Raw genomic sequence first — 17,755 nt, 5'->3', positions numbered from 1 at the left:
TGCTAGAACCCTAATTCAGCCACGTAAAACTTGCAACAACAATTAGAGGACGTCTAACTTGTTTTTGCAGCAAGTGGTTTGTGATATGATATGGCCAAAGTTGTGATGAATGATGAATGATCTATATGTGATGTATGAGATGTTCATGCTATTGTAATAGGAATCACGACTTGCATGTCGATGAGTATGACAACCGGCAGGAGCCATAGGAGGTGTCTTTATTCTTTTATATGACCTGCGTGTCATCGAGAAACGCCATGTAAATTACTTTACTTTATTGCTAAACGCGTTAGCCATGAGTAGTAGAAGTAATAGTTGGCGGCAACTTCATGGAGACACGATGATGGAGATCATGATGATGGAGATTCATGGTGTCAAGCCGGTGACAAGATGATCATGGAGCCCCAAGATGGAGATCAAAGGAGCTATGTGATATTGGCCATATCATGTCACGTTAATTATTTGATTACATGTGATGTTTATCATGTTTTGCATCTTGTTTACTTAGAACGACGGTAGTAAATAAGATGATCCCTCATAACAATTTCAAGAAGTGTTCTCCCCTAACTGTGCACCGTTCCTAAAGTTCGTCGTTTCTAAGCACGCCGTGATGATCGGGTGTGATGGATCCTTACGTTCACATACAACGGGTGTTAACGAGCCTAGCATGTACAGACATGGCCTCGGAACACATGCAAAACACTTAGGGTTAACTTGACGAGCCTAGCATGTACAGACATGGCCTCGGAACACAGAAGACCGAAAGGTCGAGCATGAGTCGTATAGAAGATACGATCAACATAAAGATGTTCACCGACGTTGACTAGTCCGTCTCACGTGATGATCGGACACGGTCTAGTTAACCCGGATCATGTAATACTTAGATGACTAGAGGGATGTCTAATCTAAGTGGGAGTTCATTAATAATTTGATTAGATGAACTTAATTATCATGAACTTAGTCTAAATATATTTTACACTATGTCTTGTAGATCAAATGGCCCACGTAGTCCTCAACTTCAACGCGTTCCTAGAGAAAACCAAGCTGAAAGACGATGGCAGCAACTATACGGACTGGGTCCGGAACCTGAGGATCATCCTCATAGCTGCCAAGAAAGATTATGTCCTACAAGCACCGCTAGGTGATCCACCCGTCCCACAGAACCAAGACGTTATGAACGCTTGGCAGACACGTGTTGACGACTACTCCCTCGTTCAGTGCGGCATGCTTTACAGCTTAGAGCCGGGGCTCCAAAAGCGTTTTGAGAGACATGGAGCATATGAGATGTTCGAAGAGCTGAAAATGGTTTTTCAAGCTCATGCCCAGATCGAGAGATATGAAGTCTCCGATAAGTTCTTCAGCTGTAAGATGGAGGAAAATAGTTCTGTCAGTGAGCACATACTCACTATGTCTGGGTTGCATAACCGCTTGTCTCAGCTGGGAGTTAATCTCCCGGATGATGCGGTCATTGACAGAATCCTCCAGTCGCTTCCACCAAGCTACAAGAGCTTTGTGATGAACTTCAACATGCAGGGGATGCAAAAGACCATTCCTGAGTTGTTCTCAATGCTGAAATCAGCGGAGGTAGAGGTCAAGAAGGAACATCAAGTGTTGATGGTCAATAAAACCAGTAAGTTCAAGAAAGGCAAGGGTAAAAAGAACTTCAAGAAGGACGGCAAGGAGGTTGCCGCGCCCGGCAAGCAAGCTGCCGGGAAGAAGCCAAAGAATGGACCCAAGCCTGAGACAGAGTGCTTTTATTGCAAAGGGAAGGGTCACTGGAAACGGAACTGCCCCAAGTACTTAACGGACAAGAAGGCCGGCAACACCAAAGGTATATTCGATATACATGTAATTGATGTGTACCTTACCAGTACTCGTAGTGACTCCTGGGTATTTGATACCGGTTCCGTTGCTCATATTTGTAACTCACAGCAGGAGCTGCGGAATAAACGGAGACTGGCGAAGGACGAGGTGACGATGCGCGTCGGGAATGGTTCCAAGGTCGATGTGATCGCCGTCGGCACGCTGCCTCTACATTTACCTACGGGATTAGTTTTAAACCTCAATAATTGTTATTTAGTGCCAGCTTTGAGCATGAACATTGTATCGGGATCTCGTTTAATTCGAGATGGCTACTCATTTAAATCTGAGAATAATGGTTGTTCCATTTATATGAGAGATATGTTTTATGGTCATGCTCCTATGGTGAATGGTTTATTCTTAATGAGTCTCGAACGTAATGCTACACATGTCCGTAATGTGAGTACCAAAAGATGTAAGGTTGATAATGATAGTTCCACATACTTGTGGCACTGCCGCCTTGGTCACATAGGTGTCAAACGCATGAAGAAGCTCCATGCAGATGGACTTTTAGAGTCTCTTGATTATGAATCATTTGACACGTGCGAACCATGCCTTATGGGTAAAATGACCAAGACTCCGTTCTCAGGAACAATGGAGCGAGCAACCGACTTATTGGAAATCATACATACTGATGTGTGCGGTCCAATGAGTGTTGAGGCTCGCGGTGGCTATCGTTATGTTCTCACCCTCACTGATGACTTAAGTAGATATGGGTATGTCTACTTAATGAAACACAAGTCTGAAACCTTTGAAAAGTTCAAGGAATTTCAGAGTGAGGTTGAGAATCAACGTGACAGGAAAATCAAGTTTCTACGATCAGATCGTGGAGGAGAATACTTGAGTCACGAATTTGGTACACACTTAAGAAAATGTGGAATAGTTTCACAACTCACGCCGCCTGGAACACCTCAACGTAACGGTGTGTCCGAACGTCGTAATCGCACTCTATTGGATATGGTGCGGTCTATGATGTCTCTTGCCGATTTACCGCTATCTTTTTGGGGCTATGCTTTAGAGACTGCCGCATTCACTTTAAATAGGGCTCCGTCGAAATCCGTTGAGATGACACTGTATGAATTATGGTTTGGGAAGAAACCTAAGCTGTCGTTTCTAAAAGTTTGGGGATGCGATGCTTATGTCAAGAAACTTCAACCTGAGAAGCTCGAACCCAAGTCGGAAAAATGCGTCTTCATAGGATACCCAAAAGAAACTATTGGGTACACCTTCTACCTCAGATCCGAAGGCAAGATCTTTGTTGCCAAAAATGGGTCCTTTCTAGAGAAAGAGTTTCTCTCGAAAGAAGTAAGTGGGAGGAAAGTAGAGCTTGATGAAGTATTACCTCTTGAACCGGCAAATGGCGCAACTCAAGAAAATGTTCCTGAGGTGCCTACACCGACTAGAGAGGAAGTTAATGATAATGATCAAGATACTTCTGATCAAGCTCCTACTGAGATTTGAAGGTCCACAAGGACACGTTCCGCACCAGAGTGGTACGGCAACCCTATCTTGGAAATCATGTTGTTAGACAACGGTGAACCTTCGAACTATGAAGAAGCGATGGCGGGCCCGGATTCCGACGAATGGCTAGAAGCCATGAAATCCGAGATAGGATCCATGTATGAAAACGAAGTATGGACTTTGACTGACTTGCCCGTTGAACGGCGAGCCATAGAGAATAAATGGATCTTTAAGAAGAAGACAGACGCGGATGGTAATGTGACCATCTATAAAGCTCGGCTTGTCGCTAAGGGTTATCGACAAGTTCAAGGGGTTGACTACGATGAGACTTTCTCACCGGTAGCGAAGCTAAAGTCCGTCCGAATCATGTTAGCAATTGCCGCATTCTACGATTATGAGATATGGCAAATGGACGTCAAAACGGCATTCCTTAATGGTTTCCTTAAGGAAGAATTGTATATGATGCAGCCGGAAGGTTTTGTCGATCCTAAGAATGCTGACAAGGTGTGCAAGCTCACACGCTCGATCTATGGGCTGGTGCAAGCATCTCGGAGTTGGAACATTCGCTTTGATGAGATGATCAAAGCGTTTGGGTTTACGCAGACTTATGGAGAAGCCTGCGTTTACAACAAAGTGAGTGGGAGCTCTGTAGCATTTCTCGTACTATATGTAGATGACATACTTTTGATGGGAAATGATATAGAACTCTTGGACAGCATTAAGGCCTACTTGAATAAAAGTTTTTCAATGAAGGACCTTGGAGAAGCTGCTTATATATTAGGCATCAAAATCTATAGAGATAGATCGAGACGCCTCATAGGTCTTTCACAAAGCACATACCTTGATAAGATATTGAAGAAGTTCAATATGGATCATTCTAAGAAGGGGTTCTTACCTGTATTACAAGGTGTGAAATTGAGTTCAGCTCAATGTCCGACCACGGCAGAAGATATAGAAGAGATGAGTGTCATCCCCTATGCCTCGGCCATAGGGTCTATTATGTATGCCATGCTGTGTACCAGACCTGATGTAAACCTTGCCGTAAGTTTGGTAGGAAGGTACCAAAGCAATCCCGGCAAGGAACACTGGACAGCGGTCAAGAATATCCTGAAGTACCTGAAAAGGACTAAGGAAATGTTTCTCGTTTATGGAGGTGACGAAGAGCTCGTCGTAAAGGGTTACGTCGACGCTAGCTTCGACACAGATCTGGATGACTCTAAGTCACAAACCGGATACGTGTATATGTTGAATGGTGGAGCAGTGAGCTGGTGCAGCTGCAAGCAGGGCGTCGTGGCGGGATCTACATGTGAAGCGGAGTACATGGCAGCCTCGGAGGCAGCACATGAAGCAATATGGGTGAAGGAGTTCATCACCGACCTAGGAGTCATACCCAATGCGTCGGGGCCAATCAAACTCTTTTGTGACAACACTGGAGCTATTGCACTTGCCAAGGAGCCCAGGTTTCACAAGAAGACAAGGCACATCAAGCGTCGCTTCAACTCCATTCGTGAAAATGTTCAAAATGGAGACATAGAGATTTGTAAAGTACATACGGACCTGAATGTAGCAGATCCGTTGACTAAACCTCTCCCTAGAGCAAAACATGATCAACACCAGAATTCCATGGGTGTTCGATTCATCACAATGTAACTGGATTATTGACTCTAGTGCAAGTGGGAGACTGTTGGAAATATGCCCTAGAGGCAATAATAAAAGCATTATTATTATATTTCCTTGTTCATGATAATTGTCTTTATTCATGCTATAATTGTATTATCCGGAAATCGTAATACATGTGTGAATAACAGACACCAACATGTCCCTAGTAAGCCTCTAGTTGACTAGCTCGTTCATCAACAGATAGTCATGGTTTCCTGACTATGGACATTGGATGTCATTGATAACGAGATCACATCATTAGGAGAATGATGTGATGGACTAGACCCAATCCTAAACATAGCACAAGATCGTATAGTTCGTTTGCTAGAGTTTTCCAATGTCAAAGTATCTTTTCCTTAGACCATGAGATCGTGTAACTCCCGGATACCGTATGAGTGCTTTGGGTATGCCAAACGTCACAACGTAACTGGGTGACTATAAAGGTAGACTACGGGTATCTCCGAAAGTGTCTGTTGGGTTGACATGGATCAAGACTGGGATTTGTCACTCCGTATGACGGAGAGGTATCACTGGGCCCACTCGGTAATGCATCATCATAATGAGCTCAAAGTGACCAAGTGTCTGGTCACGGGATCATGCATTACGGTACGAGTAAAGTGACTTGCCGGTAACGAGATTGAACGAGGTATTGGGATACCGACGATTGAATCTCGGGCAAGTAACATATCGATTGACAAAGGGAATTGCATACGGGGTTGATTGAATCCTCGACATCGTGGTTCATCCGATGAGATCATCGTGGAGCATGTGGGAGCCAACATGGGTATCCAGATCCCGCTGTTGGTTATTGACCGGAGAGTCGTCTCGGTCATGTCTGCTTGTCTCCCGAACCCGTAGGGTCTACACACTTAAGGTTCGGTGACGCTAGGGTTGTGAAGATATGTATATGCAGAAACCCGAATGTTTTTCGGAGTCCCGGATGAGATCCCGGACGTCACCAGGAGTTCCGGAATGGTCCGGAGGTAAAGAATTATATATAGGAAGTGCTGTTTCGGCCATCGGGACAAGTTTCGGGGTTATCGGTATTGTACCGGGACCACCAGAGGGGTCCCGGGTGCCCACCGGGTGGGGCCACCTGTCCCGGGGGGCCACATGGGCTGTAGGGGGTGCGCCTTGGCCTACATGGGCCAAGGGCACCAGCCCTACTAGGCCCATGCACCTAGGGTTTCCATGGGGGAGGAGTCCAAGTGGTGGAAGGCACCTTTAGGTGCCTTGGGGGGGAGGGAATCCTCCCCTGGCCGCCGCACCTAGGAGATCAGATCTCCTAGGCTGTGCACCAACCCCCCTTGGCCCTCCTATATATAGTGGGGGAGAGGAGGGACTTGATACACCAGCCCCTGGCGCCTCCCTCTCTCCCCGTTACGTCTCTCTCTCGTAGTATAGGCGAAGCCCTGCTACTGTGACGCCCTGCATCCACCACCACGCCGTCGTGCTGCTGGATCTTCACCAACCTCTCCTCCCCCCTTGCTGGATCAAGAAGGAGGAGACGTCTCCCGTCCCGTACGTGTGTTGAACGCGGAGGTGCCGTCCGTTCGGCGCTTGGTCATCGGTGATTTGGATCACGTCGTGTTCGACTACATCATCACCGTTCTTTGAACGCTTCCGTGCGCGATCTACAAAGGTATGTAGATGCATCCAATGACTCGTTGCTAGATGAACTCCTAGATGATCTTGGTGAAACGAGTAGGAAAATTTTTGTTTTCTGCAACGTTCCCCAACACATTTAAGCTACCAAATGGTAGGAAGAGCAGGGCCAAAAAGAATAAAGTTAGGGTTTAGTATGATGAGGAGAGGGAAAACCCATAAGAACAATTTGTCAAGCAACTTTGTTTCCTAGATGTCCAACAGTTCAAGAGGGCACTCCTTACATTTCACATCTCACAAAATAGGAACTACTCATTTCATAGGAATTGCTCAGATAGAGTTATTGTAGTTTGCAGTAAAGATGACTGTCCTTTTTTCATTGCTGCTTCCAAAATTGCACATGAGAAGACATTTTGCATGAAGAAAATGAACTTGTACCACAACTGTCCTGCTGTTGGAGAGAGCACCAAAGTCACTGCAAGATGGTTGGCACATGAGTGTGAGCAACAGTTAAGGTCTGACATAAACACACCAGTCCAGGAAATAATTGACAATTTGAAGAAAAAACATGGAATTGAAGTGTCCATTCACATGGCCTACAGGGCAAGGAAAGCAGCTAAGGAAGTTGTCCAAGGAGATCAGAGGGCACAATACACTAGGATAAGGGATTACCTCCAAGCTGTGCTGGATACCAATCCTGGAAGTAGATGCATTGTGACAACAAAGCATTTAAAGCTGAATCCTAGCAAAAACCCTAGATTTCATGGCTTGTTCATGTGCCTCAATGCTTGCAAAGAGGGCTTCCTAAATGGTTGCAGACCCTTCATAGGTACTTGTATAATTATTTTCCCAACATATTTGCCATTGCTTTTGTTTATGTTTGGTGCTAATGTGTTATGTTTGGTTGTAGGTGTTGATGGTTGCTTTGTTAAGTTGACAACATGGCAACAAATATTGGCTGCAACTGGAAGAGATGGTAATAACAAAATCGTTCCCATTGCATTTGCTATTGTTGACAAGGAGGACACTGGCAGCTAGTCTTGGTTTCTAACCCAGCTCAAGTATGCTCTTGGTGGTGAGTCAGGAAAGTATGGCAAGTACACTATCATATCTGATAGACAAAAGGTACCTCATACATCATAATTCTTATTTTTACTGAAGTTTTACCATGCTTAGTACTGTCAAATAGTGTGTTGTTATACTATATTTTGAACACTAGTTATTTAAACAGGGCCTTCTTAAAGCCATAAACAATGTCTTCCCAAATTGCCCTCAAAGATACTGCCTTAGACATATTTATCAGAACTTTCAATGGCAGGTTAAATCTTGTGTATATTTAATACTATGTTCTAATCTGTCTATATGTTCTCACTGCAGGAAAACAGGAGAGTTTATGCACCAATGGCAGCTCCATCTACTCCACCAGCAGCAAGGGCAAGAGCTCCTGCTGCAACCAGTGCAACACCAAGGACAGCTCCACCAGCAGCAAGGGCAAGAGCTCTAGCTGCAGCTAGGACTGCAACTAGGGCTGTACCTAGGGCAACTCCTTCTGCTCCTGCTCCAACAAGGCCAAGTTCATCTTCTGCTGGTGCTGATAGGCCTAGTTCATCTTCTGCTACTGCTGCTAGGTCAAGGGGCAAGAAAACATTCATACCACCAAGACTGTCAGGTACTGGAAGAGTGAGAAAGCCATCATACAAGATGTCTGAATGGTTCAATTGTTCTCAAGGCAGCAAGAAGTGATGTAATGTTGAAACATGTTTAATTCAGCCTTTTTTGGCTAGTTTGTGATGAAGAGTATTAAGAATTTCATGTTGAAACCAGTTAGTTCAAGTCCAAGTGGTGGACTATGTAATGTACCTCATGGTTGTGATGCACTATGATACTCTGGTTATGATGATGTGATGATGAACTTATTAGTTCTGATGTTTTGCAACAAGTTTTCATTCTGTTGTTGTGATGATGAGCATAGTTTCATTGTTGATATGCTGATGATCTTAGTTTTCATGCTGTTGATATGATGTGTTGCAACAAGTTGGGTGCCTCGGCGTCGGCGTCGACAAAACCCAAAATGTCTCCACTTGGGCATTTAGGGTGCCTCGGCGTCGACAAAACCTAAAATGTCTCCACTTGGGCATTTAGGGTGCCTCGGAGTCGAAAAAACCTAAAATGTCTCCACTTGGGCATTTAGGGTGCCTCGGCTTCGACAAAACCCAAAATGTCGCCACTTGGGCATTTAGGGTTCCTCGGCGTCGACAAAACCTAAAATGTCTCCACTAAGGCATTTAGGGTGCCTCGGAGCCAAAAAAACCCTAAGAAGTTACTGACATATTAATTTTGTAAATGCAAAAAAAATTGCACAAAAATAAAAACCCTAAGGAGTTACTGACATATTAATTTTGTAAATCCAAAAAAAATTGCACAAAAATAGTTTGGCCTGGGGATCGAACCCAGGACCAGTGGGTAGTAACTAAGGGTTCAATACCAATAGGATAGTGCTAGTGATGTTGTTTTAATAGCATCCGCAATTTTACTTATATTTAGTTAGGCACGTACTATGTTGAGAGTGCGTTGAGGCCGCCAGCATGGTGAACGTCCGTTTAGTATAACTAGTCGTTTTGGTTTCTGCCTTTAATACGTGTCCACCTACCGCTCTCTTCGATCACTCGCCCACTCGCCGCCAGCACCACCCACTCCTCTTCCCCCTCTCTCCCATTGAAACCACCGCCGAGAGCCACCCCCACCGCCGTCGCCATGGACTGGCAGCTGGCCATCGAAGAGCTCTCCGGCAACAACCGCAAGCTGCGCGCGCAGTACAGGGAGATCGCGCGCTGGTTCCCCAGCGCGGCGATGCTGAGGAACCATGCCCGCGGCCTGGTGAAGGTGATGACACCCGCCAAAAGGCAGCGTGCATTCCCTGCCGGCTGCACCGTCCCGTCGGCGATCATTCTCCTGTGGGCGATGCGCGATGCGCGAGGTGCAGCGCTCCCCCGACCCCAGGCAGCGCGCCCGTTGGTGGATGTACCGCTCATCCACCACGCCGCCGACCGCCGCGGATGACATCACTGACGCCGTCCTTGCTCTCCCAGCTCCATCAACAACGCCTACTGGGAAAGGCGCAATCCATGGGTGCTCGGGCCAGACGACGACTCCGACGCCGAGTCCGAGTCCTCTGACGACTACGACTCTGACGAATCAGACGGCTACTCCTCTGATGACGAGGTGGACGAGGTCGTCGTACTCTCCTCCAACTCCTCCTCCGACGAGCCTGATGTGCAGCTCCTGGCGCCCGTCCTCCACGCTGTCGAGGGGCAGAAGAATAGCCCAATTGATGTGGATAAGCTGCCGGAGGTCGCCGACAACCCAGAGCTCGTCGTCGTGAAGCAAGAATAGGAGGGCAGCGGTGAAGATGTGGTGGAGCCAGCGCCGGCCAAGAAGAAGAGGGCGGCGGTGAACAACAATGACGTGCGGCGCTCCCTACGCCTGAAGATGCTGAAGAAGGAGGAGTGACATGCTGTCTTCAGTTTCGTCAGAAGAAGAAAAGGTTCAGTTTCGTCAGTATGTTAGTTTGCCAGTTCTATCTATGTCAGTTGTATCTATGCAGCTACTATCTAATTAGTATGCCACTATCTATGTAAGACTATCTATGCAGCTACTATCTATGTTAGTATGCCACTATCTATGTCAGACTATCTATGCAGCTATTATCTATGTTAGTATGCCACTATCTATGTCAGACTATCTATGCACTATGAACTTGCTATCTATGTTCACTATCTACTTGCTATAATCCAAGCTGTTAATTCATCACAAACTGAACTTAATAAAAGCTGATAATTCATCACAAACATAGTACTCTCACAAACAACATACAATCCAAGGTTCATTGCTACAGACATAATAGACTTCACCACAATAAAGCTTAACACATTACAAGCTTTCCTCCATAGCTACTACAAAAGACATCATTGACACACATGGTTAGACAGCAACACAAATTAGTCATCATCACAAATAGCCTTAATCTGGTGAAGCTTCCTCTTATTGCTATCACCTGCTGTCTTGAGATCAACAATGCAGGAAGCAAGAGTACTCTTCTCCATGGTCAACTTCTCCTTCACTTTCATCAGCTCAGCAATGCAACAATCTAGCTTATCCTTCTCTTTCTTCAGGTCATCCTTCTCTTTCTTCAGGTCAGCATAGCAAATATCCAAAGTCCTCTTATCAGAGCTCAACTTTTCCTTCTCCTTAAGATGGTTGAACTTCAAATTCCTAATGACAGTGGCTTGAGCTACATGAATTTGCTTTAACTGGTCAACAACAACCTTTAATTTTTTTATCTCAGCATCCTTTGTCATGCTGCTTTCCACACTAACTGAAATGTTGTCAGCATCATTCTTCTGGTTTACCTCAGGCTGGCTATCCTTATAATCCAAGAGGTTGTTCACATCTTCAACAAGCTTCTCATATGTCTCCTGCAACTCTTTTTTCTGCTGTGTGAGATTGTGTATAGTGCTTGCATGCTCCAGGCATGCCATCCTGTTTCCATGCTGGCTATGCTCATACATAAGCCAGAGCTTATGAATAGCATTCTGCAGATGCTCTGGCCAATGCTCATCTATCCACTGCACTAATCCACAATTTGCAACACCCTACAATAGAAAAAATCAGTTCAAAAATACATACATTACTTACAGATTCAGTTAAATAGCTGATTCTATTAATGTACCAGAATCACATTCATTTAATTATGAATAATTATGAAAACTACAACTAAGAACACTACCTATGAATCCTAGAACTAAATTCAGTAACTATGAACCCTAGAGCATGAACAGTAACTATGAACCCTAGAACAGGAACAGTTACTACAAACCCTAGAACAAGAATTGGAATGCTGCAAACACAACTTAAAACTTACTTCAGTGGCACAAGCAATGAACCTCCTACTAGTGCTTATCCCCTCAAATGCAACATACTTCCTCCCTGGATTCCCATGCTCACAAATCACATTCAAGTCGTCAGCAAGACCCTCGAACGACGGCTCATCAATTGTAGCTGGGATCTGAGAAATCCAACAAAAACGTGTTCAAATCGAGCAAATGTTCAACCCTACAAACCCTAGAACAGAAATGAGGAATAGAATGTTCTGACCTTGACAGGGGAGTCATCGGAGGAGATGTACTGCGCGGCGGAGCCGTCTGTGCTCTCACTGTCGGTCCAGGACACCATGGCGGACGGCGGCCGGCGGTGACCGGAGAGGAGAGGAGCAAATGGAAGGGGAGCGAGCGAGTGTGGGAGCAGAGAGAGCGAGCGTGAGAGCAGAGAAATCGAGCGAGATGTGGTCGGGCGCGGGCGGTCTGTCTCTGGCGACCCGACCGCGTCTGTCTTAAGCAAACGGCGCCGTCAGCGCGTCCGTTACGCCATGTCACGCATATTGGGCCCCACATGTCGGAAACGCCCTCAACCGAGCCAAATGACATGTTCAGTGCAATCTGCAAAACTGTTACTGAATCCGCGGTGGCTTTTGCAAATGATTAGCGACTACGTTGTTTTCTGCAAGATAAGCCCCAAATGTGATGGTTTCTTGCAATTCACTCTCGTGTTGCTGATGTTGTCTTGTGTTGCTTCCGCTCGCTACTCCTTACGGACCCCCTTATTTGTACACGAACAACACACTGCGTTATCGCTGCTCGCCGTGCCCATCGTCGGCCCCATGCACCGTGGTCAGCTCTCACCATCTGAAGAGTCCTCTCCTCCTGGTTCCTTCCCTTTGGAAATCCACGGAATCATCTGACATGGCCGCACAGCGTGGCGCCCCGCTGAGCCCGCTTCTCGCCGAACACGACTCCACTCTGCCGGGTCCGCTGTTGTTGCGCTGCTGGCATCGCTGCTCGTTGTGGCGTCGTCCGGCTGCTGTTGCTCCTGAACTTCAGAGTCGATCACCGATCGGAGCCAGAGCAGGGTGTCCTTCGTCCGCGCGCGTGAAAGCAGGTGGAGTCCCATCCTGACACGGTTGTGGCGGATGACGGGCATGGTCGAAAGATGGGATGGCATGGGGAAGAGGGCCTTTTATAGGTGGCACGACGGTTGAGTGGCAGCATGTGGGTGAGGCGATGGAGAAGCGGTAGGCGGCACAGGTCGAGAAACCTCGGAGCTTCTCACGACCCTTCCACATCCACGGAGAGAAGGACACGCGGAGGAAACGGAGAGGAGACATTTTTTTTTTGAGGGTAAACGGAGAGGAGAGATAGCGATCTATCCGGGACACGCATGCACAACCCAATATATTTGGAAGCATCCAGAAACCATGCAAAACCAGCGGGCCCGGTCAAATAACATGCACGAAGCGACAACAGAACCAAAAGAATGTCCCGAATCCATGCCGCTGCAATCATCAGGAAACTAACCTTTCCATGTGGATCCGGCTTGTCTGCTTCCTTCCCATGCTTCCATCCATGCTTTCACTTCATCCTACGGCTGTCTTTTTCTCCTTTTTCTTTCTAATCTAATCATCTCCCTCCTGATTTTAAGGGGGTGGGGTTGGGCCTTATTTTGTTCCAATCAAATCATGTGACGTATGCGGTAGCATGGATGGGCACACGCCGAGGGAGCAGGCAAGTTTCGTCCCCTCCATGTACCAAATCAATTTACGCGTCGGCCTCTTGTTGGACAAACTTCTCAACGTGAAACACGCTGGCCCACAGGCACCCAATAACGCTAACCGCACCACAAAATCGCTGCACCCGTTAACACATTTTTTATCTGAATCTACAGTCACCAGATAAATGTACCTGCTATCCCGATTTAATATACGTGTCCTCATCCGATAAGCTCGCAGGTCACGGTCAACCAAGTGGTGAAACCTCGAGGCAAAAACTTCCCCGGATATAGGGGTTTCGGTATGCTTTGCCATGATGTTTAATAACACTAAAATGCAGCAGAACGTATAAATGTCTTTATCTTCATCTTTACTATTTGTTAAATGGGAGGTGGTTGGTCTGATGTTTCATGCGATCATCCATACATCTCACGTATATTTTCCACATATAGACACTCTAAAAAATGACAAACTAACTTGAATTCAACATAACTAATCTGCAATAATCAAACTTAACCACACATATAAATCTCTAAAAATGTAGACTAAACCATAGAGGCATGCAATTTTATATTTATTTTTAGTTTTACCCATGTCTTGAAATACATAATCTAAAATATTTTTCCTAAATGCGAGTGTAATAAAAACGGGTTCGCAAGACCTTAATGACGTGACTGAATGTAGTATAGGCTTGATAAATAGATTTTACAACGATAGACTAAACTGGGGTACCAAGGGCTAATGCTGGACACCAATCCACAAGGAACTGGTTGGGAAACTATCCTAGCAAACGAATACTCCAGCTTCATGCTAGGGGAAGTCGGCACTTCAGCTGGGATCTGGCCAAAACAAGAATGCTAGTGAGTAGTTCGAAGATCGCGATAGATAACTATCTTTCCCTATCACCATGAGGTCCCAACTGAAACTGATGCCTATCTTTCCCTGACGCCGTCGGCTCCCAACAAAACAGATGGCTAATCTTTCCTTGCACATCAAGTTAAAATTTTCTAATGAGGAAAGGGACAGTTTGTCCCCTGTTAGCTTTTTAATCCTGATTATATATCTGCATATGTAGTTTTTGTTATGCATGTACTTCCTCCGATTCCTAAATATAAGTCCTTTTAGACATTTCAAATGGACAACAATATACGAATGTATATAGACATATTGTAAAGTGTAGATTCACTCATTTTGCTCCGTATGTAGTCACTTGTTGAAATCTTTATAAAGACTTTCATTTGAGAACGGAGGGAGTAGTTTAGATGGGGGTACACCTCCTTTAAAGAAAAATGTAGTTTAGACGGTCGTAGGGTGGCTTAGTCCAGCAAGGCTTTGGTTCAATGTGCGGAAGAGGAGAGATGCTGGGTTGTGAAGCGAGATGCTGATGGTGTGAAGCCGCGGTGCCGTGCGATGCGGCGAGCATGATGGGATGCCGATTATGTTGTGCGATAAGGTGATGCCGTGAGAAACGGCAAGGCGCGATGAAAACTGAACTGTGATGGACTAAAGTACGATCAAGTGGAGCCGGGTGATGCGGCAAGTTCTGGTCTGGTGTGTGCCGGCCAGGTCGTGTGGCCGTTAGTGGAGCTGCGCGCAATGTTGTACGTGCATGCATGTAGGACTTGATTAGCACATGCACAAGTTAGTTAGCTACATAGCTGGCTGCGTCCTGTTGATCATGGAGAGATTCCCTGATTAGTTAGTACGTGGTTGGTTAGTGGGTTAGGCGGCCGTGCATACGTGCTAGTGGTGGCCGAGTATAACGTCTGAACATTGCCTGTGTATGTGCTATATAAGCATTGTAACTCATGTTTGTTTTCGAGCCAAGAGAAATAGAGAGAAGTAAAGACCGGTGGTGTGAGGCTGCGGCCACAAAAAATTCCGTGCCTCCAATTTTCTTGTGTATTGTGACAAGAAGAAGATGAGGCCGCGCCACCCCGCCCTCACAGTCTTGCCATCCATCTTTGTCTGTAGACGAGAGGACCTTTTCCGGAACGGGGAAGCTGTCCTCCAGGTACCCAAAGAGCCCAGCGTTACTAATCCGCGAGCAGGAGGATCCGTGCTTAAAAGTGCAACTCCATAATACCCTAATTTGTTTTGATTATTTACTAGCACAGGTGCCCATGCGTTGCAACGGAAAAATTTGATGTTTTATGTAAGCATAATGTTCCAAGCACCGGATTCATTATGAAGAACATGTTGCAACGCAACATCCTTCTACAAAATGAACATAAAAATTAGAATGCAATGTAGTCGCGTTCATATTTTTTTTGCCAGACATAATCTCCCACTAATTCCATTTAAGTATATTCCTTCAATTAATTACCATGCCGTCCTCACCCGTTTTAGTCCAGAATCAAATCCTTCATTTTCTAATTTATTTAGTAGCCCCACCACGTTGAAGCCTACGGATCCTTCCTTTAATTATCCTACCTTTTTACTTCAAATCCTTCCTTTAATTAGCCTCATATATCTGAATATTCTATTTATTAAGCCCATAATCTTGTTTTTTAATTATTCCGCCGGTTTACCCATAGTTCTTTCTTCAATTAGCCACATCCGTTTGAATATTCTATTTAAGCCCATAATCCTTCCTTTAATTAGCTCATTCGATTAATTAGCTCGCCCTAAACATGTCTATTGGTTGATTCCTGGGGCCGCTTGTGTATTTACTGGTGGCAATCATTGTAAAAGAGCGAGGTGGATTTAGGAAATATGAAAGATGCATAGCTCATTGGTTCTTACATTGAAGAGCCAGACATGAGGTCCTCTGTTCAATTCCTACAATGTTGATTTATTTTGACCCAATTATTTTTCGCAGTCTCAATAAAATCTCATAGAAGGCCCATCAACATATAAGCACTTGGCCCAGATGGCTTATTTTGTGTAGAGCGAATCGTACGAAAAAAATTATCGTGCGCTCAAACCAAACGAAATCAACACACGAAAAGGACTAAACCAAACCAAGAATACCTATTTTGATTATTTATATGACAAAACCACCTAATAGGACTATTGACTTAGTGAGTTTATTTCATGGATTAGGGTTAGTTTCCATATACAGGTATGTATCCTTTTCAAAAAAAAAATATTCAGGTATGTATGGCACAACACCATGACTAAATCAAAGGTGTTGTATCACACAATACTATCTGTATCTCGTCGCATCGCATGGCAGCCGAGTATCACGCCTCCTTCAGGCGAACAGCCAAAACTTCACCGGACAAACAATACCCTAGGAGAGAATTCCTTATTTGACACTACCTTAAAATGTGGTTCCCTATTTGGCCCTAAAGAAATTTTTCTTACCTATTTGACATGTAGTCTAAATTTCTTTACCAATATGACACTCTAGTGCATTTTGTTCACTAACGGTGTTAAAGACAGACGTGAAAAGACCTTTTTACCCCTGGTGCATAAGGTGATCAAAAATCTGTACATGACAATATCTACAGTTATGTTACATATTTGATCATAACCTCCCCTGTAATTTGATCCCATATCTTACACAATTCATATATATATAGAGTGTTGTACCTCCTCGTCCAGGTGGGCAACTATTTCTCTTCTATTTTTGATTGGGTCAATCGAACGTGAGGATGCATTCTATGCCCATATGCACACGGGCAAATAATCCACATTCAGAATGGGGATTTTTCTTCTGTTCACGGTTACTATGAATTTAATTCCAAATTCTGGTTAACCTTAATGAGTAGAAACTGTATAACATTGACCAGTAATAGTATTTTGGCTACATGCGTATTTATCTGGAGTACTGCAAGCTTATACTTATTCAGCACAATAATGATTTCTCTGTTTCGCTTCAGATCATTCCACAGTGAAAGTGTCTTCAACTCTGAAAAACTGTTCGCTTTGTTGATCACATGGATTGATCAAGAGGGTACCACAATATGGTCAATGGAAACAACAGTTAACATATAGATCATATGGACGATCAAAGAGAAAATCAGTTCTCTCTGTAAAAAGGGAGAAGGGGGGGGGGGAGTCCCTCACTTTTTTCTCACTCAAGAGTTTTGTAGTAGTATATTTTCCTCTGTTACCATGTGTAGTCAGACTGAATGTAATACCATCTTTAATGAAGGATATGTAATACCTGTGTGTTGGCCTGAGATTTCTCTAAGACTTTTTTTCTCTGTATCCATGTTTATTTTGGATGGACTGATAGTCGCCAATTAGGAAGTATAAGCCTTTCGGTTCAATTTACCACTTCTGTTGTCATATAAATTCTTTGTGAAGTGGTATATACCCATTAAAAATGCATTATATACCATTAAAAATACCATGCAGTATATACTTCTTAAAGAGTGCAGTATAAACCCATTAAAAATACCATGTAGCATATACTCCTTGAAAAATGGTGCAACATATACCCCTTATAAATACTGCATTGTTTTTTTTTGCAGTTTATACCCTTAAAAATGTCCAATATATACTCCTTGAAATATCGCAAAGGCTAATTTTTCAGGAATTTTATATTACACAAACGGAATACTGCATTGTTTGCATATCTTTCAAGATTATAGTATACTACCAGTTCTCTTGGAGACA

General features: G+C 44.6%; 1 protein-coding gene across 1 annotated transcript; it reads right to left on the bottom strand.

Moving 5' to 3' along the window:
* Positions 1–10,583: 10,583 nt before the first annotated feature.
* Positions 10,584–11,817, bottom strand: LOC125549616. The gene is made up of 3 exons (XM_048712972.1): positions 11,740–11,817; positions 11,507–11,650; positions 10,584–11,237 (listed from the first exon to the last, which is right to left on the bottom strand). Exons 1-3 carry the CDS (start codon positions 11,815–11,817, stop codon positions 10,584–10,586), a joined length of 876 nt encoding a protein of 291 aa, XP_048568929.1.
* Between the last annotated feature and the right edge of the window lie 5,938 nt (positions 11,818–17,755).

Source organism: Triticum urartu, chromosome 3 (genome assembly GCF_003073215.2).
Source record: "Triticum urartu cultivar G1812 chromosome 3, Tu2.1, whole genome shotgun sequence".
In the NCBI taxonomy this organism is placed as follows: Eukaryota; Viridiplantae; Streptophyta; class Magnoliopsida; order Poales; family Poaceae; genus Triticum; species Triticum urartu.
This window is presented reverse-complemented; position numbering and strand designations above follow the sequence as displayed.